General features: G+C 43.2%; 1 protein-coding gene across 1 annotated transcript in view; it reads left to right on the top strand.

Annotated features, from left to right (window-relative positions):
- The first annotated feature begins 527 nt into the window (after window positions 1–527).
- ptch1 (patched 1) overlaps window positions 528–23,676 on the top strand; it is a 48,382-nt gene continuing 25,233 nt past the window's right edge. The window contains exons 1-9 of the mRNA XM_027277898.1: window positions 528–1,112; window positions 2,610–2,802; window positions 16,309–16,498; window positions 16,821–16,890; window positions 17,069–17,160; window positions 18,522–18,720; window positions 18,864–18,985; window positions 21,525–21,672; window positions 23,527–23,658. Of these exons, the coding sequence (XP_027133699.1) occupies window positions 942–1,112; window positions 2,610–2,802; window positions 16,309–16,498; window positions 16,821–16,890; window positions 17,069–17,160; window positions 18,522–18,720; window positions 18,864–18,985; window positions 21,525–21,672; window positions 23,527–23,658 (1,317 nt within the window). The 5' untranslated portion in view covers window positions 528–941. The remainder of the gene's footprint in view (window positions 1,113–2,609; window positions 2,803–16,308; window positions 16,499–16,820; window positions 16,891–17,068; window positions 17,161–18,521; window positions 18,721–18,863; window positions 18,986–21,524; window positions 21,673–23,526; window positions 23,659–23,676) is intronic.

Below are 23,676 nucleotides of genomic sequence, written 5' to 3'. Positions count from 1 at the left end.
TCACAGAAGTAGTTATATTTTGTAGCCTACATACATTCTACACTGAGCCTGACAACACAACACTATAGGACCTCCCCTTGAACCGCTGTAATTTGAGGCTCAACTACCACCATCATGGTGGTGGCAGGAGAAAAAAAAAATCAAAGCTGCAGTTCTGACATTTCTCGACCCCCTTCCGACGCACAGACCATGTACCTTGGCTCAGACTTTCAGGTCCTCTTGGGGGAAAGTCGCTTCTTTCTAACGACAGGGCGCTATGTGGAAACCCCTAAACACCAAAACGCACCGAGCGCGTTTGGCTCTCAGCGAGCCTCCCCTGAAGTTGGAGATGCACACATGAGGTCTCTCTGCCTGGGTGGTCTCTCTACTTTAGTGAGCTGTTGCTAAGCAGCTAATAATAGTCGTGTTTGCTGAGTAATTTTTGCCCTTCTGGAACCAATCAGATGCAAGAAAGTCCTGCGATCTGACAGCCCCAGAGGCGGGATCTCGAGTCTTTTTTTTTTTTTTTTCACCCCTCCTCCTTCTCTGCCTCCAAATGGAGAGAGGTCTTTTTCTCCTCTTCTATTGAATCTCAGAGTTGGCCGTGACGCGCGGCCCAGGGGAAGACCACATAGATCTCACCAGAATGCTACGACCATCGAGGTTTCTTACCCGACGACTTGTGTATGGGAATCACTTTGTGCACCACGCTTTTTGAGAGAAACCTACTTTTTTTTAAGAGACACGGTGAATGCGGTGAAAGCGGTGGAGACCTCCGGATCACGAAATGTTGGGATGGAAGGCGCAGACTTTGACTCGCCGTCTCCTACAGGAGTATGAAGTCCTACTTCACGGGTGTGAGATCTCCGAGAGTGAAACTTTGTTGCCTTGGGATATCGCTACACGCTTTCGGGGAAATACTATAAAGTGGGAAACGGTAACCATCTCGCAGTCCCCGCAACATGGCCTCGGCTGCTAATGCGCCGTCCGAGCAGGAAAACAGAGACCCCGATCGGCCGAGGATAACGCGGAGGAACAGGGGGGACTATACCCGCAACACACCGCTGGATTTGGAGTATTTGCAGCGGCCGAGTTACTGCGATGCGGGCTTCGCTTTGGAGCAAATATCCGAGGTGCTTATTTCTCATCTTAACCGGGGGAAGCTTTTAGGTCTTGCTTTCAATGTATTCGCCGAAAAGAGTGGCCAAACTATGTCCAGTCGCTGCTAGGTAACGGGACGGGCTGGGCAGGGGGGACACGGGGGTAAGACAAGGTTGTAGTGAAGTGTTTTTATTTTTATGCAACATTTACACTCCTCTGATGCAACCGGCTTCTTTTGTTTGTTTTTTAGGATGCGTAACAAGTTGCATTTTGCAAAACCACCCCCGATTGTTCCTTAACACAACATCCCCCGACCTATAACGGTCTCAGACAAGGCAAAACATGCAGCTCTCACTCACCCAGTCAACACTACCATTCACTATTTCATAACATCCTACTTGACGTTTCTCTGCGCACCAGCTGCGTAAAAGGGTTTGCGGTGGTGAAGTTTAAAGGTTTTGTATGACAGTATCTAAACTGGAGCCACTTGCGTAAAGAGGAGAGAGAGAGAGAGAGAAAAGAGAGAATCCATGTGGCTGCCCTCTTCCGTTCACAAATATTGTGAGTGCCCCCGTGATGGCTCCTCCACTCCCCATGCAGGCCGGAACACACGGGCTGCTGGAGTGGAGTTGTGTGTGCGTGTCTGTGTGTGTGTGTTTGTGTGTGTGGTGGTATTTGTGGCTTTTTACCACATGCACCTTTTCAGGGTATTTAATTTCAGAGTTTGGTGTGTGTAGGCTGCTTCATTGACAGATCCTCAGAATAAATGCATGTGGACTCTTTGTCACCTATTCATAGGACTATGTCGTGCTGTTTTACAGGAGTGTTTGCAGGATTTTGTAGGTTATATTTTTGCATAATGATATATCTGCATGAGGATTATTATCAAAAGGCCACCTACTGTATAATTGGGTCTTGACAGCTTTTATTTACCTCCATCCACTCCGGAGGTCTGGCTGCAAACCTATCTTAAAGCATTTCAACACAACACCCGTGACATTAAATGTCAGCCTGTCTGTATTAACATTTTCATAACTCACTCCTCCGGTGGTGAAATGACAGACGTGGATCAGGCTGTGTGTGGGTGCCCTGTAGGGGTTGAAGAAATCCTCCTCCTGCATGTATCCTGCTAAGGTTACAGTTTATACATGTTACTGATATGACAGGGCCTGTGGCTCTCACTCTGGGGAGTCCTCAAGTCCTCAACAGATGTGTGTATTTCAATCATCACAGGTTAGCAGAGTGAGACAGTGAATGTGTTTTTATTATTTTGATCACAGCTCCTGTTTCCCTCCGAGCGTTCATTATAGAAATATTTGCTGTCTTGTAGTGAATCATAACAGCTAGTCGTCTCAGATGAGGTCGACATGAAGCCATTTGGGACCACCTGTGGAAGCCATTTCTTTGCCTGTATACCATTTAACCTTTTCTCTTTAAACCCCCAAACAGGTTTACCTGTCCAGGTAAGTGTTTTAAGTTTTTTTTGTGTTGCAACTGACAGTAACAGTTGGACTCTTGTCTCATCATAGGGGAAGGCGACTGGGAGGAAAGCACCTCTATGGCTGAGAGCGAAGTTCCAGAGACTTTTATTTAGGCTGGGCTGTTACATACAAAAGAACTGCGGAAAGTTTTTGGTTGTGGGCCTCATGATTTTCGGAGCTTTCGCTGTGGGCTTAAGGGCAGCTAATTTGGAGACGGACGTGGAGAAGCTCTGGGTGGAAGGTAAGATACACTGATTTATTGTTGGCTGTTTGTACAGGTTGTACAGTTTATCTGTTTTCTAGCGTATGTGTTTGGATGTAAGGTGCTGGGACTATTACAGTTTTATATATAGCATTTATGGATGGGCATGGTATGGTTTAAATTGGGTTGGTGGGTGCTACTTAACAAGCCAGGGAGATTGTTTATTGTTTAGTCCCTGGCAAGAGGTCAAGAGAAACTCGTAAATAATTAAATTTCTAACATACATGCAACTTCTTAATCCCTGTTAGATGTACGCACAAGATGTGCAAGAGGTGACTGTAACTGCACTCAGAAGTAAGGTTGTAATTAAGTTCATAAGCAGCTTTTGGGGTAGAGGAAATTTTTGTCAAAGCCGCCATTTTGTGAGAGTGTGTGAGTGAGTGTGTGTGTGTGTGAGTGTGTGTCTGCCTGCCCCCAGCAGTTGAATGCTCAGAGACTGTGTGTGGTCCCATTTTGGACAGCTCTCAACTTTCCAAAAAGATTTGTCTCCGGCTGCAGGGAAAAAGTGGAGTGAGGACAGGAACTTGTGTTTGTGGAGTGGCTAGGCCACTCACTTGTTATTTTTGTCAGAAACAACTTATGAAGACTGAATTTTTATTATTATTATTATTTTTTTACGGAAAAGAGGAACTGTGCGTATGGGTGGTGCTTTGGGGGGTAAGGGGAAGGGGCTGTGCTTTTTTTTTTTTTTTTCCCTTTCCTTTGATCCGCATTCCTGCACTTGGGGCTAGAGTTGGCTGTAGCAGTTATGAATGGAAGAGCAGATTTTGTTGCTGAGAAACTGAGTAGTATTTTTTAGTGATGAAAAAGAAACAAAACAGCGTTTTGGCACAGTTGTTTCCACATTTGTGTGGCCGTCTTTTCTGTCTTCTCCACACTTTTTAACTACCCTCTGTCAAATAAAAAAAATGTATAGTTCATGAGATCAAACACTAAAGCAGACTAATTCATGTACAGATCAAACACCCACACCTCCTCCCTGGGTTGGCTCTCTCCTTGCATGCTGCTGCGGGGGTCTGACAGACAGCTTTCTGGTCTAATCTGTGGCGCAGGCGCAGTTGGCAGCAGTTTAAGCAGAGGGGAGCCCCTTTAGTACAGGACTCCTGATTGGAGTCAGAGGAACACACTGTTTTCACACCCTTTTCATATGTCTGACCACAGTCATGTGAACTGCAGTGAAGGGCTACATATGAAACTAAATGTTCTGTTGAGATGGTTTCTCAATTTTTCCTATTTCTCATCACTTTTGACATTTCTCATATTTTACTCTTACATGTCCCACTATTGTTGTGGAAGCTTTTCTAGAAATGTTTTACTTTACTGATTTAAAAAAAATCATATTTTTTGTAAACCTATTTTTTAAAGCATGGAGAAAAACGGTGGCGAAGTATATCTTGCTGTTGCAGTTGTTTCAGTTCCTATGGATGTTTTGGTACTTTTTCTTTTTAGGACGTTTGCAAAAATAGGTCCTTGCTGCAGCTTCTCAACTATGAGGATGTGTTGCTTTCCTTTGAGTTTCCTTTTATTACAAATTTAATGTTTTTGCTGCTTGTTATCATCAGTTCATGTCTGTCATTAGTTTTTGTCAGAATTCTTAGAAGTTTTGTGGACTTAAAGATGAAATATCCACCAGCTGTATTGTACTGCTACTACTGGAGTTGCATCAAATTTTAGCGGCACGTAATTGCAAAATATTGTTGTGCTGCCTTTGTTTTTGTCTGGGGCATGGTTACACTAGAGAGTTTTGGCATGGTTTTAAGTTGACCCTGACATACAGTCAAGTGACTTCTAGTAGACAGTATGGTCTCACACTGGCTCATAGTACTACACAGAGACCTGGTTATACACACACACCAACGCTGACAAAGAGACTGGGCTGCGGTGATTTCCTAGGTCCCGTTACATGAGGGGTTCCAGATGTTGATAGGGAGAGATCTGTTTGTTTAGATTAGACTGCACAGCTGAGGGATAGATTAGTTCTGCCTGGACCGTGGAACGCTGTGCTGTGCTGGGCCGTGCAGGGGGACTGGCCCATCGTCCGAAAAGAAAAAAGAGGAGAGAGGAGGAGAGGACAGAGCGGCTGTTTATGTTTCATTTGGATCTGCCCTCCGCAGGCGACCCGTGGACGACCCTGCCTGGAAGCTGTGTGGCCTGTGGACGCACACACGCTCCTAACACACCCAGCTCATATTAAATCTCTCAATTCAACCGGAGCTGCTTTTTTTTTTTTTTTTTTTTTTTTACATTTGTGATCTCTTGTTGTGTCTGTCATCACCTGCTTTCTGAGGTCTGCAAGCAGACCACCATTACTGGTGGCTGTGCACCGGGGGGGCTGGTGGCTTGGGTGTTTATTCTACACGCTGTCACGTGCCAAAGCTTTCGCAGGGATTGTCTCCTCTCACACAGTGCTCACTCAGCACTGTTTATAAACACTCCGACACAGGAAGTTCTGTTTATTAGACAAAGTGACAGAGACCAATTGGGAGTGAGACAGCATGCCTACTCAAAGAGGCGATTGTGTCAAACCACAGAGGATGTATGTGGGTTTGTGTTTTGCAAAGCATTCAGGGAATGATATCAATATTTTTGTCCTAACTAGTATTTAGGGCAGATTGTATCCACACCGTGGATAAATGCTGTGTTTATGTCTACTGTGATGCTCACAGGAAATTATTAGCTCAAACAGGAAGTTGTAGTATTTTGCCCTCCTATCTCGTGCTCCCCGTGCACAAACGTGACTCGCTGCCTTCTTCTCCGACGTCGGAACACATGCCTGCGTTCGACTTCACATACATCTTCAGTTTCAAATTGCAGATGATTCCAGATGATCTTGCGCTGATTATACGTAAGCCACGTTTAGGGGAGTAGAGACATAGAAGAGAGGAATAAGACCCCTTTTTGGAGTTCCTCCTGGCCACAAATGGAAAATGGAGCCATCCCTTGGCATTCTGGGTTAAGGCAAACATAGGCCAAATTGTAAAGAAAATAGCAGCGCTGCCTGCCTCTAATTAAAACAGTATCGCGTAAACACAGGCCTTCCTGTAGGACGGCCTCTCACTCTTTTTCGCTCTGTTTCGGTGCTGAGCGAGAGGCTGGAGATGTGGCTATGTTGATGGGTGAGAGAGCGGGTACAAGCAGGAGATTTTTTGGGGGGGGGAAATGGGGCTTATGAAGCTCAAGTATGGGCTAAGGGTTGAAGTTGAAACTGGGGGTTAAGCAGAGGAGCTGGAGCTGTACTGTAATCTGGGCTGAGTTGTGGTTAACCTGTAGCTTTAACATAGACTGAAGAGAGGATGGGGCCTATAGCGTTCAATGGTAGTCTTTTGTTTTCATTGCAGTTACAGAGAGCTATGTGTGAGTGATTCAAGTTGAAATGAGTTTATAGTCCCCAGATTTATGACCTGGACTGGGACATAGGACTATGGGTTGTAGTTTCAAGGCCACAGACTAAAGAGAGGCCCCAGGTCTCGGAGTGCTTTCTTGAGGGACATAAGTGTAGAGGCCAGGGGCCACGGGGGTAGACCCCTGGGACCCTGAGGTCATCTTGTAGAGGCCCAGCTATTTAAAACCTCACCTGATACTCACCCTGTGGCCTGGGTGCAGAGTGAAGACTCACAGCAGAGGGCGGGGGGCAGCAGAAGTCACAGCTGTCACCAGAAGTTGTTTGTGTCCTGTATGTTCATTTGTGCATCTGTATGCATCTGTCTATGCCTGTATGAGTGAATCTCGAGAGCCAGATGTTGTTATGAGAGTATGCATTGCTCTCCTGTATCAGTGTTTCATTTTATTAATTTGTGTTTAACCTTTTGACATCTGTCCTCCAGCAGAGGGCAGTGAATCTGACATCATTTGTGCTTTAATCTCTGAATGCCTGTGTAATAATAACTCAAATCAATATCCAAATTCTACAATTACATCATTCCTGCTTTAATGACATAATATGTGGAGACAAATTCAAACTCAAGCTGCCCAAATGTTCATGATTTATTGTCCTTCTGATTGAGGATCGACAGCTTATTCCTGGTAACAGTTATAATGGTGCCAATCCATGTTTGTGTGCGTCCCCAGTCTGATTTAAGGTTTCAGAATCCAGTCTGATAGGACCTAATGTTGTTTTTTTGTTTTCTAAAGCAGCTCCCTCCCACCCTTGCATGTCTGTTTTATATCTAGTGTGATTAAGAGCTGAGTTGACAGAGTCGGTGGTTGTTTTGTTGTTTTGCTGGTAATGGCAGTGGAGAAGGGAGCGGTATAATGTTAAGTGCATGCGGAAGAAGCCTTGACATCCTTTCTTGTGGACGAAGATGAGGAGGACGAAGAGGAGGAGTGCCCTGAATGTGGCGTCTCCACTGAGAGGATTGTGGTTTGCATGATTGAATTATCCAGCTTTTTGATGTGTATGGGAGCACTGATACATGCATTGATGCACGCACACATAGACACACACACACACACACACACATTCGCATATGCAGAGAAGCTTTTTGGAGTTTTGGTTCTGTGAATGAGGAGGTGGTTGACCAGGGCTGGCATGACAGGCTATTTCAATGGGCCTCATTTTTTTTTTTTGCTATTTTCTCTTCTTCATCCCCTCTTCCTCCTTTTCATCTGTTTTTCTCCTTTTCTCTCATTTTCTTTCACTCTGTCCCTCACGCTCTATCTCCAACCGCTTCCATTCAGCAGCCGCAAGCAATCAAACACACAAATGCGCCCACACCCAATATTTTTTTTCTTCTAGTTTGCACAGAACACACTGCATAGAGTCATCTATCTTTCTCTCTCCATCTATTTCACTTTCTTTCACGCAGCAGCCACACACAAATGTCAGCATGCGCACACACAGACACACAAGCACACTTTTCACATTTTCAAAACTGGACTCAATTAAGTTTGTGTTTATCAGGTCACTACAAACAGGATTAAACCTCTATAGAAGGAATAACATTCCAGTGTGTTGTGTTAAACTTTACGAGTTGATGAAAAGTGCAGGCTAGCTGGTGAGGGATTTAGTGTGGGGAAACATTGCGCCCCTGGTACTGTACACAGACTTACAGCACTGTTTTCTCAGGCTAGCTCTCTCCCTCATTTGAAAGCAGTTTTGTGTATATGACGCCTACTTGGTGAAAGTAAATGCAAAATAACTTTTCTAATAATTTGCTCGTTAACCATGCCGTGTGTGTCCATGTGTGTGTTTGTGTGTGTGTGTGTGTGTGTGTGTGTGTGTGTGTATGCTCTCGAGGCGAGCGCACTCCCATTCACAAACGACATCCTGAGATGCCTCCAAGCTCTCTGTTTACATTTTGCATTCTTTCAGACGCTCTTATTCAAAAACCAGAGCCCTGCGAATGACCGACCACAGGAGACTGTGGAGAGAATTACCCTCCCCTTTATACCTCCTTCTCTCTCTCTCTCTCTCTCTCTCTCTCTCTCTCTCTCTCTCTCTCTCTCTCTCTCTCTCTCTCTCTCTCTGCCAGAAAGGTCTCTCTCTTTACCCACGCCCCCTACACACACACACACACACACACACACACACACTCCTACCTCCCCTCCACCACTCCCCCGTCCCTGGCTGGAGAGAGTGGCCTCAGAATGCCAGATGTATTACAGAGTGAGCCACGGCAATGTAAACACTCAGCCCTGCCATGAGAGCAGGGTGGTCTGGCCTCCCTCCTTCCCTTCCCTCTCCTCCTTTCCCTCCCTCCCTCTTCCCCTTTCCTCTCTTCCCTCCCTCGCAGCGCTGTGTGCCAGAGGGGTGGAGAAAGTACAAAACAGCAGAGGGAGAGAGAGAGTGTGTGTGTGTGTGTGTGTGTGTGTGTATTGGAGCTGGGGTGGGGGGACAGAGCGAGGAAAGAAGCAGGAGTATAGTAGCGGTAGTGTGTTTGTATTTTGGCTGCGGTGCCTACTGTGCACCAGGAGAGAGATTGGGGTGTGGATTGATGCTTTTCAGACTGCAGCGCAGAGAATTTTTCATGCAAACATACTATAAACATTTCCAAATTGTGTGTGTCGTTGGAATTTTTTAGCCCCTCTGGCACACATGGGTTACGTACGTAGCAGTATAGTTCATTGCAATTCCTACAGCGCAACGTCATAGAAATCTGGCAGCAACAGCAATTACACAAGTACCACACATGCACACGCAAGGCATAAAGATACAGAGATATAAAACATTTCCTCTCTCAGATGATTGAGAGGTTTGTAACTCCAGATTGAGTCAGTATGCGTCAGAACGATGTTGTCTCTACTGAGACCGCCCTGCGAGTCTGACTGAGGCAATAGGACATTGGTGAACACTTGTGACCTGACACAACAAGTTGTTGTGTTAGTAAGTGCAGTGAGACCTGATGGGTATCACTTTTTCTTTGTTATTGCCTCTCTGGTTTCTGTGGCTGCAAAAGCGAGTGCTGGACTGTGGTTGTGTGCACGTCTACGTCCTATCTTACATTTAGACCACATGCAGGATAAAAGATGAGTATCTGCACACCGGATTAAAGCTCACCAAACTTTATTGGATAGAAAGTTTGAATGACTGCATGAGGAGTTTGAGTTTTCGTATCGCTTGGTCAGATTCTTAGTTTTTCCGGCTGAATCTTTGATCAGCATGTCGTATTTAAAGCTGTGTTTATTGATATTTCCATATTGATGTGATCAATTTTACAATGATCAAATGTATCTGTAATGTGAAAGTGGTAGCCCAGAGTGATAAACCCACAGAGAATAATCAACTCTGTAGTAGTGTTTTAGCATCTTTCAGCTCTTGTTTTGATTTTCAGCCCTGCAGCTAACTGTTTTTGTTTATGCTGAGATAAGATCCACTGTACGCTACCTGCCTAGCAACTAGCTGGTAAACAAATTGGAGTCTTCCTCCAGCACCAATACTGATCATTTTTCAAATGATACCTAGCCCCAGTGACCTTTAAAGTTACAAGTGCAAAGGTAACCATAGGAAATATAATGCAAGAATCTGCAAGTATTCTTTCTGAATATGCAAGTAACTGGAAAGGAAATTGTTTCTTTTGTCTTTTCCTCTTTCTTCCATTCACGCTCTCTCTGTTTCTGTCTCTGTGTCTTCTATCCCACACTTAGGAATGTGTGATTTTGGGATACCTGGAATCATGGGCCATCTTTCCAGGAAATGACAGAGAGATGGCTGGTTGAGATTGGCTGTTCAGGCTAATGTCACGGTCTGTTATGGCTGGGCCGAGGGCCAATCACAGGGCAGTAAAATACAGCAGGGGAGATCGCTCACCTGGCTTGCATTGTACAGGCACTGACAGGAGATACTGGACGAGACTTTTCAGAGCTGGAGTTAATTGAAGAGTTGTTTCTGGATGTAGGTTTTTCTAATTAATTAATTTTCGGGATGTCTGTTTTTTTTTTAACACTTTTAAATGACACAATGGCTTTAGAATCAAATCTGACATGTCTCTCTTGGTCACATACACCAATTAATACTAGTACATTAATAACTTGCCCAATGTATTGGGTGTTTTTAATTGAATCACAACCACTGCACACATATGCTACAGACAGAGACTTTCTGTCAGCGTTTTCTTCCACTACTACTCTTTCCACTGCTCTGTGAATCCATTGGCATTGAATAGGATTTTTTTTTTGGGTGGGGGGGTTAAGGGGGGGGGGTGGGAGGGGGAGAGTGGGACCTGAATGAAGGCAGCAACGTGGAAGAATCTGCCCATTGAGGAGTGTGTGAATGTACACCTCGGGCCCAGGGGAAGCTGCATTGGGAGCCAGCCGACTGCTAAATACACCCATTTTAGGGGCTGCAGGGGCCGGACAGGTGATTAGCATAATCAGGGGCGAGGGGAGCCATACATATGGTAATGCTGGAGTTGGGGGGGGTGAGGGTTGGTGGTATGGGTGGGAGTTCGGAGTGGAGGGGGTGGGGAGCAGGGGTTGGCAGCTGGGGTGTCACATTTGTGTCAGGGGTCGGGGTGTTCGGGGGGGGGGGTGTCTAACTGCATGAGGAGACACTCAGCTACAGCTGCACGTCAGAGCACCTCCACTCTCTTGTTTCTTATCACTTCTCTCTCCCTCTTTTCTACCACCCTCTCATTTTTTACCCCCTCTTCTTTTTTTTAATTTCGTACCTTGGTTGTTATACCCCTTCCTCTGTGTGGCAGCCCCCTGCTCTTTGAAAGCTGAAAGGAGAGTGGGAAAGAGAGCGAGGGGGAGAGAGCAAGAGAGTGAGGGGGGGGGCTCACCATGGGTCAGATAGGGTCTCAGCTCTCAGTGAGGCCTTTCATCACATATTTGTGGCTGTGTGCACACCTGCATTGCAGAGCCCACATTCAAAACTATTACTACTTTGCATAGTGCTGTGTATGCTGCTACCATAACCACTACAACTAGTACTCTTGCTGTTACTGCTCCAACAGAGAGAGGGAATGCAAGTAATAGTTGATATGGCAATGGAGCAGTGACTTAATGTAATACAGAGAAAAAATACTAACAATAAATGATCAAAAAACCTAAATGTGAGTTCTGTGAAGCTTTTGTGATTCTAATAGAAGGAATAAAAGTCAACGTGGATGGTGAAGTCACAAATTTGCTGATCTACTAATGGATTCCAGCAGAGGATAAAAGTCTCGAGATATTCTCTGATTCCAGAAAAGGTGACTGTCGCTGAAAATAACAAAAAAAGACAGTTCAAGATGATCATCCAGACGTTTATTTGTTATTTAACTGTAGCACACTGAATTTTGTTACCTTAGCTACTGTTAAATATTCCATCCATCATAGGTACAAGCGATACAGACATCTCATCGTTGGCATTTACCCAGAATTTCACGTGGGTCTGTCAAAATGTAACAACAATAATATGAAACGGCAGAAATTTACTCGGCAGGAAAATCCAAGAAACAAAGATTGAGTGATGGATAGACACAGAGTGACAGCAGATGGTAGAAGGTAGAAGCAGATTCATGGTGGAGGAAGGCAACAGGTGGGTTCCTCTCAGTGATCAAAGGTCTTGTCAGGTGATTGGCAGTAGCAGCTGAGAAGGAGGAGAAAAGAGGAGGTGGTGACATGAGATGACTTACTGTGGGAAACTTTACCTGAACACACTGAACAGTAGCAGGGACCAAGCAAGGTCAAACGAGAGATATGTAATAATCTATGGTATATCTTCTATACATTTTTCCTTAATTTCTAAAGCTCCTGAGTAACTTGTAAATCAGTCCTAGTATACGCAGCTGTGTCTTAATGTTTCCTGCATGTCTGGCTGTCTATATAAATATGGTGTATGCAAAAATGAGGTGGAGACAACTCTGAGAAAGACTGAACAGGAATCTAAGGTCAATCCAATCTGCCTTCTGCATACACTGCACTTTCATTCCTAAAGCTTTAAACTTGATCAGTTACTTAATAGTTACTAATCAGTTTTAGCACAAGCTACATGTTGATTCATGTTGATCCTCTATGTTAATTCCTCATTCCTATTGTGTATATTTGACATATTTCCTGTCACAGATAATAACTGTAACTTCCATGATGTAGCTTTTGGTTGTTTGAATAGTTTGGACCCATCCCCGTGTCAGTGTAGTCCTCTTCAGTCCTCTGGCAGTATAGGAGGCTCAGGGTATGGGAGGTCGTTGTAGACTTCGTGGCAGAGAGATGACCTGGTTTTGGGGGTCTTCCTCCTCACCACAGGGGATCCCTGCTAAGAGGCGGCCTAATCCAGCTAATCCTCTCTCTGTACACACACATAAACACACACACACAAAGATGTGTTTAGCTGCATGCACATACATACAGCATATTCACGCATGCATACATGAGATCCTGCATATGAATGATCCCTTTAGCATCCTATAGTAAGGTCATATATTATATCAGACTCGCGTTAGTGGTGGTGAAACTGATTCTGCTGGCTGGATGGAGGGAAACATTATTATTATTATTATTATTATTATTATTTTTATTTATTTATTTATTTATTTATTTATTTATTTATTTATTATATAGGTATGACTATATTTAGGTAGAGATTCACTAATCCTGTTTCTGTTGGTGGGATGTGTAAGTACAGTATGAGCAAGGTGTGTTTGTTTTTAACGCCAGCATCACACCAGAGAGTTGTAGGAGTTGTTTGCCACTGGTGGAGCGTGTTTCCCTTGAAAGTGTGGGATGCTTCCGTTGTCAGGCGTAAGAGATGTGCAGGGGGTGGGGCTATGCTGTTGTGTGTTGCATGGAAAAGAGAGAAAGTTGGCGAGGGGAAAGGGGGGTGGGCTGGCTTTGACAGAGGGGCCGGGCTGATTGCCATCATGATCTGGCCAATCACAGGCTAGAGCTGAATAGAGCAAAGAGAGAGAAAATGAGAGTATAAAGAGGAGGGGGAGTTCAGAACTGAAAGGAGGGAGGGGGGTGATGTCAGTTCCTTTAGAAACCTACTTTCTCTCCTTTCGTCCCCACAGCCCCCCATTCCCCCACTTTGAGAATAGGGGGACCAGGGGTTAATGTTATGCAACACACTGAATACCCGCACTGAGCGCTCCAATACAGTGATACCCATAGTCCTCTACTCTTCTCTCCGCTTCTTCTTTGACTCTATGTCGGTCTGTTTTCAAGTTTAAAAGTGTTTTTGATCTTTCACCAAGCATTAGTGGCTGTTATATGTGTATTATAACACACATATACATGTATAACTTGCATATCAACAGGTTGAAGTACACATTAACTCCACACAGGTGTGTGAATTAAGAAATGGCCTGTAGAAGGCAGTGCTGACATGATAATATATTGATTTTGGGCTGTAATGAGCAAACTGTAGATTATTTCCTTGAATAATTGATCAGTTGTTTAGAAAATGTCATGATAAGGGCTCATCACAAGTTATCGGATCTCAAGTTGACATATTTGCTTACTTGATTATCACAGAAGACTTCTTGACTAATTGATTAATAGACTAGGCTTTACAGCTGTAAATCAGTCCATCCATCAATGACAAAAGTTGAGTAATTTGTTACGTTAAAAAAATTTTTTTTGGTTTTCTGAGCCGTAGAGCTCATGGCCTTACTTTGGTCTAACGTAACATCAGCCATTGTTTAAATGAATAACCAAAAGAATAATCAACAATCAAAGTGGGTTTGTTGAAAGAGAAGAGGGGTGATGCAGTAAGGGTCAAATAAGGAAGAGAAAGAAAGTGAGGGAGAAACGGAGACGGTATGGAGAGCATTCGAAAGTCAGTGACACTTTGTTTTAGGTCACAGCAGCTGAGCCTGGAGCGGGACACCTTCAAGATATCAACACATGCTGGGGTCAACCAGTTTTCTTAGGAGAAGGAATATGGGAATATGTGTCATTGAAGAATCACAGCTGTGTGTACACACACACACTCACATGCACATGCTCACACGTACGCCAGTGTGCTCACACACATTTTCTTGGTCCAGCTGGGGTGTTAATTTCACCCCGAGGCTGTGTGAGTGTTGACCCCAAAACGCTGTAACCTCGTGAAGTGTGGAATTCTCTAAGCCCGAGGCCGTGATGTGCTGTTTCCTGTAGAGAGAGAGTGCATTCCTTTGACTTGTCCCATTCCTCACTGCTTGCTGTAAACCGAAGGTCTTTGGGTGGCAGTCCATAACTTGGAATGTGTTCAAAACAGACAGTGAGTTCTTTCTAAGTTCGTCCCTCCCATCTTTTTTTAATCAGACCTTTCCTCGTCTCCCTGAAAATGGATACGCCTCTTTCTCCATACCTGTGTTCCCATATTCCCCTGTGGCATTGCACTTTAAACCAAGCCTCGGGGCTAACTTTGCCTCTGAGCGTTGAGTGCACCAGACAAGTCGACTTGTTAGTGCACTGTCAGTGTGCGTAGGGTCTAAATCAGTTCCATGCGTGCTCTTTTGCAGGGAGGGCTGGTGTAACGTAGCTCTGTAGCTGGCCTAGCAGTGGAAAGCATGTCGCTCCGGTTAGCCTAGGCCTGCTATTAATGATGAGTATTATAAACATGCCTTCAGACAGGATCAGATGGGAATGCTGTTTGGTTCCAGAAAAAAAGAAATCAAGTGTGTTTTCCTAATGCCCCAAGACATGGCCCCCTCCCTCCCTGTTCCATTGGTCTGACTGGGTGGTCCAGCTCAGCAGAACAGGCATGCTTATGTTCAACTTTAATGCCATTACAATGGGCTGAAAATATTCAATCTATGCCTGCTGTTGCACGAATCGAGAGGAATTGTTAAATTGGATTAAGGCATAATAAAATGTTACAGATTTTTCACACAGTCGGCTCTCTCACTGGGCATTTTTTTTGTTGTGCATGTGTGTGTGTGTGTGTGAGAGCAAATGAAAGAAGATGACTATAAATTGGCCAAGCTTTCACTAAGCGTTCAGTCACTGATGACGGAAGGGCTCAAATCCTCTGCTCGTAAATCAGACACAGATACTCTGAACTGAAGGATGCACTTGCAGGCAGACACACACAAAGTTCAGGCTCAGTGTCAAGTATGAAACATGCGAAACCTTTATATTGATAGTTTGTTTGTTTAATGTGAAAACTTGAGATGTTGCACATGCTTGCATGACTGCAATTGCATGCGTTTGTTCGTGCGTGTTTGTGAGAGTGACTTTGCCAGACTCGCCTTGGCTGTACTCGGGTGAAGCAGGGCAGCTAAAGGGCCTGAAAGGATGCTTTTGTAGCTGAGAGCTCCGAGCGCACGCACGCACAGGGTTTAGTCCCACCACGATACTGGGAGCAAAACCTGGAAGAGAGCCTCCCTTTCTTTATCAAACACATACACACATACTGTCACACACACACATGCAGTCAATGTGGTCTGGCGCTGCTGACTTGTTAGCAAATTTGAGTAGAAACATTGAGCTTGTTTTAGTGAGATGTGGATTTGTTGGAGTGATGTTACTCCTCTTGGCGTTGTAGTAGTACAAGCTTACTGCAAGCAAAGCGCTTTTGTTGAAGATACAAGTCTGATAATGTCACGGCCAGGCTGAGATGTCACTTGTTGAGAGACAGATGTTTTAGTGCATGATGCTTTTTATGTATGTGTGAGAGGTACAGCTGTTTCACCTCCTGTCTGTGTTGGAAGGATATTTGTACCTGCATTAAACTTTGTTCAGGGCTCAAAGTATTAATTTGTAATAAACTTTGGTTGTTGTATGGATTTCATAGTAGTATGATGTGGCCTGGATGCTGGTACTTCAACATCAATGCTGTCTATAGCTATCACATTGTAGCAAAATCCATCATTTCTTCTTTTTTTAATCATTGATCTGTTACTAAAGATGTTGGAAGATTCATTTATTTATTGCAAACTATGGTAGACCATGTCCTCTTGAAGCAGCAACACAACTTTTGTGTGCATGTAAAAGTGAGACCCAAGTTTTAAAATAGCTAAAGCTGAAAACGATGACCCTAAAATGTACAAAAAAATAATCTGATCGATGCAGTACAAATGCATACAATACGACATTTTTTCACAATGTATCTAATCACATTCACTCTTCTTTTACCAGTTGGCGGGCGTGTGAACCAGGAACTCAAGTACACTCGACAAAAGATAGGCGAAGAGGCCATGTTTAACCCTCAGTTGATGATCCAGACGCCGCGGGAGGAGGGAGCCAATGTTCTAACAGTGGAGGCACTCCTGCAGCATCTGGAGTCAGCTATCCGAGCCAGCAGAGTTCATGTTTACCTTTATAACAGGTAACAAACTATTCTATGTCTAGTCTACGTATGCTCCAGTCTTGCCTCTCAGCTGTCTCTATCAAGCATCATATTTTATACTGTATTTTCCCAAAAATATAAATCACAATTTTGTCTCAATTTCATGCAATCAAGTATCTAAAATGTTTATAAATATGTCTTTTATGTGTGTAGTATATACGAATATACAGCATATCTGTATCATGTATTCAGCTATGTTTTGGCTAGCGGTACTATGAAATATTTCTTATCATTTCTTATCTTTCCATCATGAGTCTAGCCTGAAGCCTCATGCTGTTATCTCCTATGTTCTCCTTTTCAGACAATGGAAATTAGAACACTTATGCTACAAATCAGGAGAACTAGTTACAGAAAATCATTTTATGGATCAGGTAAGATGCAAACGTTACTTTTATTCACATTTGTATTTTATTCTCTGTATTGAAACATTTTCACTAAAATCTGTATCTTTTTTTGGTCTCCTGTGCTTTTTTTCTTTCTATGTACACCTCCTGTTGACAATATGTGTCAATCCTGCTGTGTGTGGGGGGCATGTGTTCGTCCAATTAGATCACAGAAAAGCTACATCCCTGCCTCATCATCACCCCTTTGGACTGTTTCTGGGAGGGAGCCAAGCTCCAGTCTGGAATGTTCTATCTCCCGTAAGTACACGTAACTCCTTTTTTTTTACTAGAGTCTATTTTATGATGTGTCAGCACAATCACAACATGCCAAAACAGCACATCATTAGATTGACCAATATTAAAATGATGTTTTGGGACAATAAGACTTGGGAGGCTGAGCTCATGAGTTGGAATTGTGTATATGGTAACATTATTTTCAGATTGTTTTCAAGATGGTGAGAGCGAGAAAGAGGAGATCTGGATCTCTGGATCTTGTTCTTACCCCTTTAGCAGAGGCTGCCCAAACATGCTCAACCCATCCAGAGAGACACCAGAGTGTGTGTGTGTGTGTGTGTGTATGCGTGCTGAACTCGTCCCCTCTGAGGGCTCTATTGTAGTGGTTGCTGGCATGCGTATCGCTGGCGATAGTTTCTCTCCATCCCTGGGCCTCACACCATTGTCTGGCCCTTCTGTTGCTAATGGCCTGCTGCTACAGTAATACTCAGCAGACCTTTACCTCTGCATGTGTGTATGTGTGCGTGCATGCACATAATGTGTGCCATTTCCATCAATGCAAACATGTGTGAGAGTGTATCAGCTTGAGTCTGTATCATCAGAGCATGTGAGTGTGTGTGTGTGTGTTGCCTGTTGGTCTCGGATGGTAAATAAGGTTTTTACTATGTTCTGGTTGGGAGGCTGGGAATAATAACCCAAGCATGGTTAAGCACATACAATGTAGTCTGAATGACAGAGAGAGAGAGAGAGATTCAGAGAAAGAGAGACTGGAATGTGTGAGGCATAGAGAGACAAGGACCGGTTCGGAGCAGGAATTCAGTGCTGTGCTGTTGCATGATGGGAATTGGTCTTCATTTATTGTCCCATAGCAAGAAAGAGATAATTTTCTGCTGAACCTTTTATATTTTTCTAACTCTTATCTGTAGAGTCCTGTAGATCTGCAGACTCCTGCAGATAAGGCTTAGGAAAATAATATAACAATGGTGAGAAAGCAAGACTGGGGTAGGAACAATATTTTTCTCGGATTGTACTTGCTTCTGAACAGAAACACAACACACACTGTAGATGAATTTAATAAAATCGTTCATTATATTTAATATAGCTGTCCATGCATAGTTTGTTTGATGTTAACGGAAAATATCAACAGCGTAAACAAGTCATTAAACAATTAAACATCAAACCAAACCAAAATGTTCATGGATACTATGACCATCTTTGGTAATAGTTTTTCAGTTTGCTTTGGTTTTCTCTGTTAACCCTGTTATTACCAATAGGAAGGATGACCAAAAGTACATATTACCCATTACTAAGTATACAATATCTTGAAACTTAAATTCACAGTTTAATATTATTACTATTATTTAATATTAATACTTTCTTTACAGAGGTAAAGACCCTCTGCAATGGACCAACTTTGACCCCAAGGAGTTCCTTGAGGACTTGCGGAGGGCAAATTTCCCCGTAGAAGACTTTGAGGACATGTTGGAAAAGGCGGACGTTGGACACGGCTACATGGATAGACCTTGTCTGAACCCCGCTGACCCCGACTGCCCCCTCACTGCGCCCAATAAGAACTCAACTAAGGTAGGCACTCATGGCTCAGGCTTTTGACTTGTAATTTCTGTGTACACATGCAACATTCATATGTTTTGGGGGAAAAAAAAAATCAAGTCTTTAGTTTGAGATTAGCTGCTGACAGTTATTTTCTCGCCTATTGCTTTTACCAGCCATTTGATGTGGCGCGGGTCCTGAGTGGTGGCTGCCATGGTCTGTCCAGGAAGTACATGCACTGGCAGGAGGAACTGATCGTTGGAGGGACCACCAAGAACGGCAGCGGACCCCTGCTCAGGTAACATACCCACACTTACACATACACACCCTCATAAACACTGCTGTGATCACTGCAGGGCTTATTCTGGAAAGAGTGTGTGTTTTTTGTTCTTTTATGCTCTCCGAAGCGGTGCATGCATGCGTGCGTGTGCGCTGTGTGCTGTAAATCTTGCAGTCATTAGCAGATTCCAGTGAAATCTTAGAGCTCCAGCTGTTCCTGCTCAGCTCTGGCTGCTCTGCTTGGACACTACCAACTTATACACACACACACACACACGTGCACAGAGTGATCTATTGCCTGGATAGTTTGTCCAAATATACAGCGATTTGGGGTACATGGACTTAATTCCAGCTCAAGCACCAGGACAAAGCTTATAGATTAAGTGGTATATCTGTGGATATATAATATACACCATTTTATGTGTATGTAGTACACACACACAGTATTAAATTGAATTGAATTTTATGTGTATGCCCTCCATAACAGAACACTTTACATTCAGTCAATTATTATATTATACACATTAAAATATTATATAATTTTAATGTGTTTTAATATAAAACATGAAATATATGCTGGAATTAAAAACATGCCCATTTTTATTAAGCAATAAGAAACTTCCTTTTAAGAGGGAAAAGCAACACCAATTATCCAACATTTTGCTAATGGACCACTTATTTTAATGTGAAATTGCAGTTTGGATGGTGCACACACGTGCATGTACGCACAAAAGCAAACCCACACACACACACGCACACACACATTCACACACATGCTGGTCACAGAGTACAGTGGGGTGTGTTGTTTGTTTTGTGGTCGTGTTTTTTCCTGGCAAAGTTGGGTCATTAGGGTGTCTGTGCGTGCTTGCCTGCCTGCCTGTGTGTGTGTGTGTGTGTGTGTGTGTGTGTGTGTGTTAGCGTGTGTGTATGTGGTTTAGTTGCTCTGTCCATCGAGCTGTTACTGCTGGCATTAAATTTCTCCATCTTGTTTACTAACTGCTACCATTACCATGAGATTATCGCCGTATTACAGAGATCACATTCATAAAGAGAACCACTAGCTAATATCTTCTCCTTCAGTTCATAAAATTTCATGTTTTGAAATCACATAGTCTGACTCAACTACTGTATTTAGTTGCAATCTATTCCAAAGTTACTTTTTAATGACTAATAAATTGTATTTTCTTTACAACTTTAGTAATATTTGCACCATGGCTGTGCATTCCTTATTACACTAGATACTGTGGCTCTTAAAATCTGTGATGATGATGGGATCATGAATCTTGTAGATTAGGACCAGATACCTATTTTATGGGATCTGGTACTTCCTTTGTCACTATCAAATCCAGTCTATACATTTTCTGAAACACTAGTCTTTTGCACCATTCATATCTGTTTGACAAGATAAGACATGGACCTTGAGAGTTTTGAATCTGAGGGAGAGCATGCTGGAGGAGATGGAGAGGGACAGACAGAGAGGAGGTCAGAGGATATGCAAGCTCCACATACTAGGTGCACTAAATGCTGGTTTAGTTTTTGTTGTCTAAATGAATTCCTAAACAATGTATCAGTTACTTGATAGACAGAAAATTTTAACCCAAGCAATTATTACAATTAATGAATCGTATGGATGCTGTATGGGGCAAAACTGGCATGTAATATTGCTGCATTATATGTTTTATAGTTCTGTGAATAAAATATGTTTGAGTAAGCATTACATTACATTGGTCTCTGGAAAAATCTTATGGGAATTTCCACTATTTTCTTTAATTTCATAGACTAAACTATTCATCAGTTAATCAGAAAATAATCCACAGATTATTACACTCAAAGTGTAAACAATGGTTATTTGTAGCCCCAGCATAAATATTGTAGACAGATTAACAAGTGGGTGTGTGTGTGTGTGGTAAATGAAGCAAGTCTCATGGCTGTGGGCATCTGTATTCTTGGCACAGTAGTTATATCAGATGGAAGAATATTATGCTTATGCAGCAGGTGTGCTTAACACACCATTGTTTATGATGACTGTCATCCAATGTGCTCCTGGCGCTGTGGTTTTGATGTATTTCTTTTTTCTTTTTTTCCCTCTCCTTCTTCATTTACCAGTTAAATTGGCAGCCTCTCTGTTCTGGGACCTCCTGGTTTAGGAATTAAGGAAATTTTGAGTTTCTGGCCTTTTGGTTTGATGAGTTTCTGGGATTATTCCAGATTTTCTGCTTCTCATGTCCTGATGGACCTTGTTATTTTTACAAACACTCAAATGTGTGTAGTGTTCAAAGGTTGCTGAAGATACATTATTTTCATGTTATTTGGTGGAGGGAATCAAACGAAAATATTGATGGTGTGTCTACATTTCAACAAATACTCTCTCTACTCTTTGTTATTTGCACAATCCGAAAAAAAACACTTAATCGCCCTGATTTTCTCCTGTAAACATGATGTTGTTAGAGACGGCCTGCACCTCACTGATCTCCTCCTTTTTGTTCTCCCTCTTTCATCCTTCCTCACTTTTTTCCTCCCTCTCACTCTGCCACCCTCCCCCCTTCCCTCCTTTCCAGTGCCCAGGCCTTACAGACCATGTTCCAGCTGATGACTCCCAAGCAGATGTTTGAGCACTTTCGGGGCTACGAGGAGGTTTCCCACATCAACTGGAATGAAGAAAAGGCTGCAGCTATACTGGAAGCCTGGCAGAGGAGATACGCTGAGGTAAGGGCCAAAACACTCAGAAATGAAAGAGGGAGAGATCCAGAAGGAGAGATCCAGAAAAGAGGGCGAGGAAAGAGAAAAGGGAAAAGAAATCTACCCTAAATCGTCTACAACCACATTGTAAATCACCAGCCGGATACAGGTGAACATGGAAGGGCCCCATCCAAAAGCCTGGGCCCCTGATAGATACTAGAACCACTGTTGGTGTGTGGTAAAGGCCTAAAGCTTTCCTCTCACTGCTCAGTAGAGAGGAGCAATAGAGCAACTGAGTGAGCATGTCTGGAATACATTAAGGGAGTTCTCTCTCTCTCTCTCTCTCTCTCTCTCTCTCTCTCTCTCTCTCTCTCTCTTTCTCTTTCTCTTTCTTCAACTCATGTACAAACACACACGAGCAAACACACTCAAAAGTTCACACACAATCGCTTTCCCAGCTGTGGCCCCATTGGTGGCTCATGTGTGACATCATCTGGTCTTTGTTTTGGGGGCCCCAACCTCTGTTCGACATGCCGTGACCTTGTGTGTGTGTGTGTGTGTGTTTGTGTGTGTGCGCGCCATTCATCTTCAGGCTCAGGGATCACTGATAGAACAAGAGATGTGATTTGTTTATGTGAATACAGTGTTTTTATCAATCACTCCTAAAATAGTGTTACTGTGTGTTTGTGTGTGTGTTAGGTAGGGGGGTAATACTGTGTGTAATGCACGATTAGGCGTGTCTGCAAGAATAGTATGTGCATGCATGTCGGTATGTGCCTGACACATGTGCGAGTTCACACGTGGGTGCGAGTGTGTGTGTGATCTAGTGCGTGTTTCCTAATGTGTGTCAGCCAGCATTGCTCCCCACAGAGCAGTAACTGCAGTTCAATGTTGAAGCCATCTGTCTGCCCTGAGATAGTGAGAGAGGGAGAGGATGGGTCATGGTACTGTCTGCAGATTCTCCAAAATACCTCCTACAACAGAGGCAGAGATCATCGTTCAGGGCTGCGATTTGTCTTTGTTTTGTTTTTCTAAAGACACACGGGGTGAGATGTATTTATTTAACACTTAGTGACATATGGTATATTACATGTTATTTATCAAACAGCAGTTTGGCCTGTCATCTGTGGTGCGACGTGTATTGAATTAGATCAATGAAATGCAGTCTTTCTGTCAGGAATGTACATTTAAGGGAGGATCGTGTAAAAGGTAGAAGGAGTTTTAATAAGAAGGATTAATAGCATATTCTACTGGAGATGAGGCAGTATGCAAGGATTGCAAAATTGGTGCAAATTTGCCTGATATATTAAGAGAAGAATGCGGAGAAGAGAATATTTCATTAGCCTTTACTCTGTAGAGACCTCAACTGATTGAGTTTAAAAAACACACTTCTTATGAAACGAACAGTAGAGTAGAGACTCATCAACCTTGTTGTTTTATGTCATTCCAAATCATTTTCATTGCCTTAGAAGATTGTTTAAATACTCCTTACATCTCTATAAATAATTGTTTTAACAGTAATAGACACTCAAATGATATTAACAGTCAGTTCAAGTTCAAATGCCTTGAGCATTTTTATTTTAGTATCACTAAATCTCAATTTAGTCCAGATTCTAAGCAAGTCTCCTCATCAGACTCTTTGTAGCAATCACAGATTGCTCCTATGAGGCAGTCTCAGTCTCTCATTGTGTTGTCAGCTTCCACCATAGACCATCCGAAGATTCTTACAGAGTTTGAGCACAAAGCAAATGAAACAGGGAGCTCAGATTTGCTCAGCACTGCTTCTTTTGCCTCATTACCTAATTTGGTTCATTTGTGTATTTTTCCCTTCTCTCCAGTAATTTTCAATGTTGCCTTTCTTCCCTCTCTACTTCTCTCTAGGCGGTGCTGCAGAGCGTTGCAGCAAATTCGTCTCAGAAGGTCTTGTCTTTCACCACCACTACTCTGGAAGATATTCTCAAGTCCTTCTCTGACATCAGTGTCATCCGGGTAGCCAGCGGATATCTGCTGATGGTGAGGATGAAGAAAAGG

Source organism: Larimichthys crocea, chromosome III (assembly GCF_000972845.2).
Source record: "Larimichthys crocea isolate SSNF chromosome III, L_crocea_2.0, whole genome shotgun sequence".
Classification (NCBI taxonomy): Eukaryota; Metazoa; Chordata; class Actinopteri; family Sciaenidae; genus Larimichthys; species Larimichthys crocea.
This window is presented reverse-complemented; position numbering and strand designations above follow the sequence as displayed.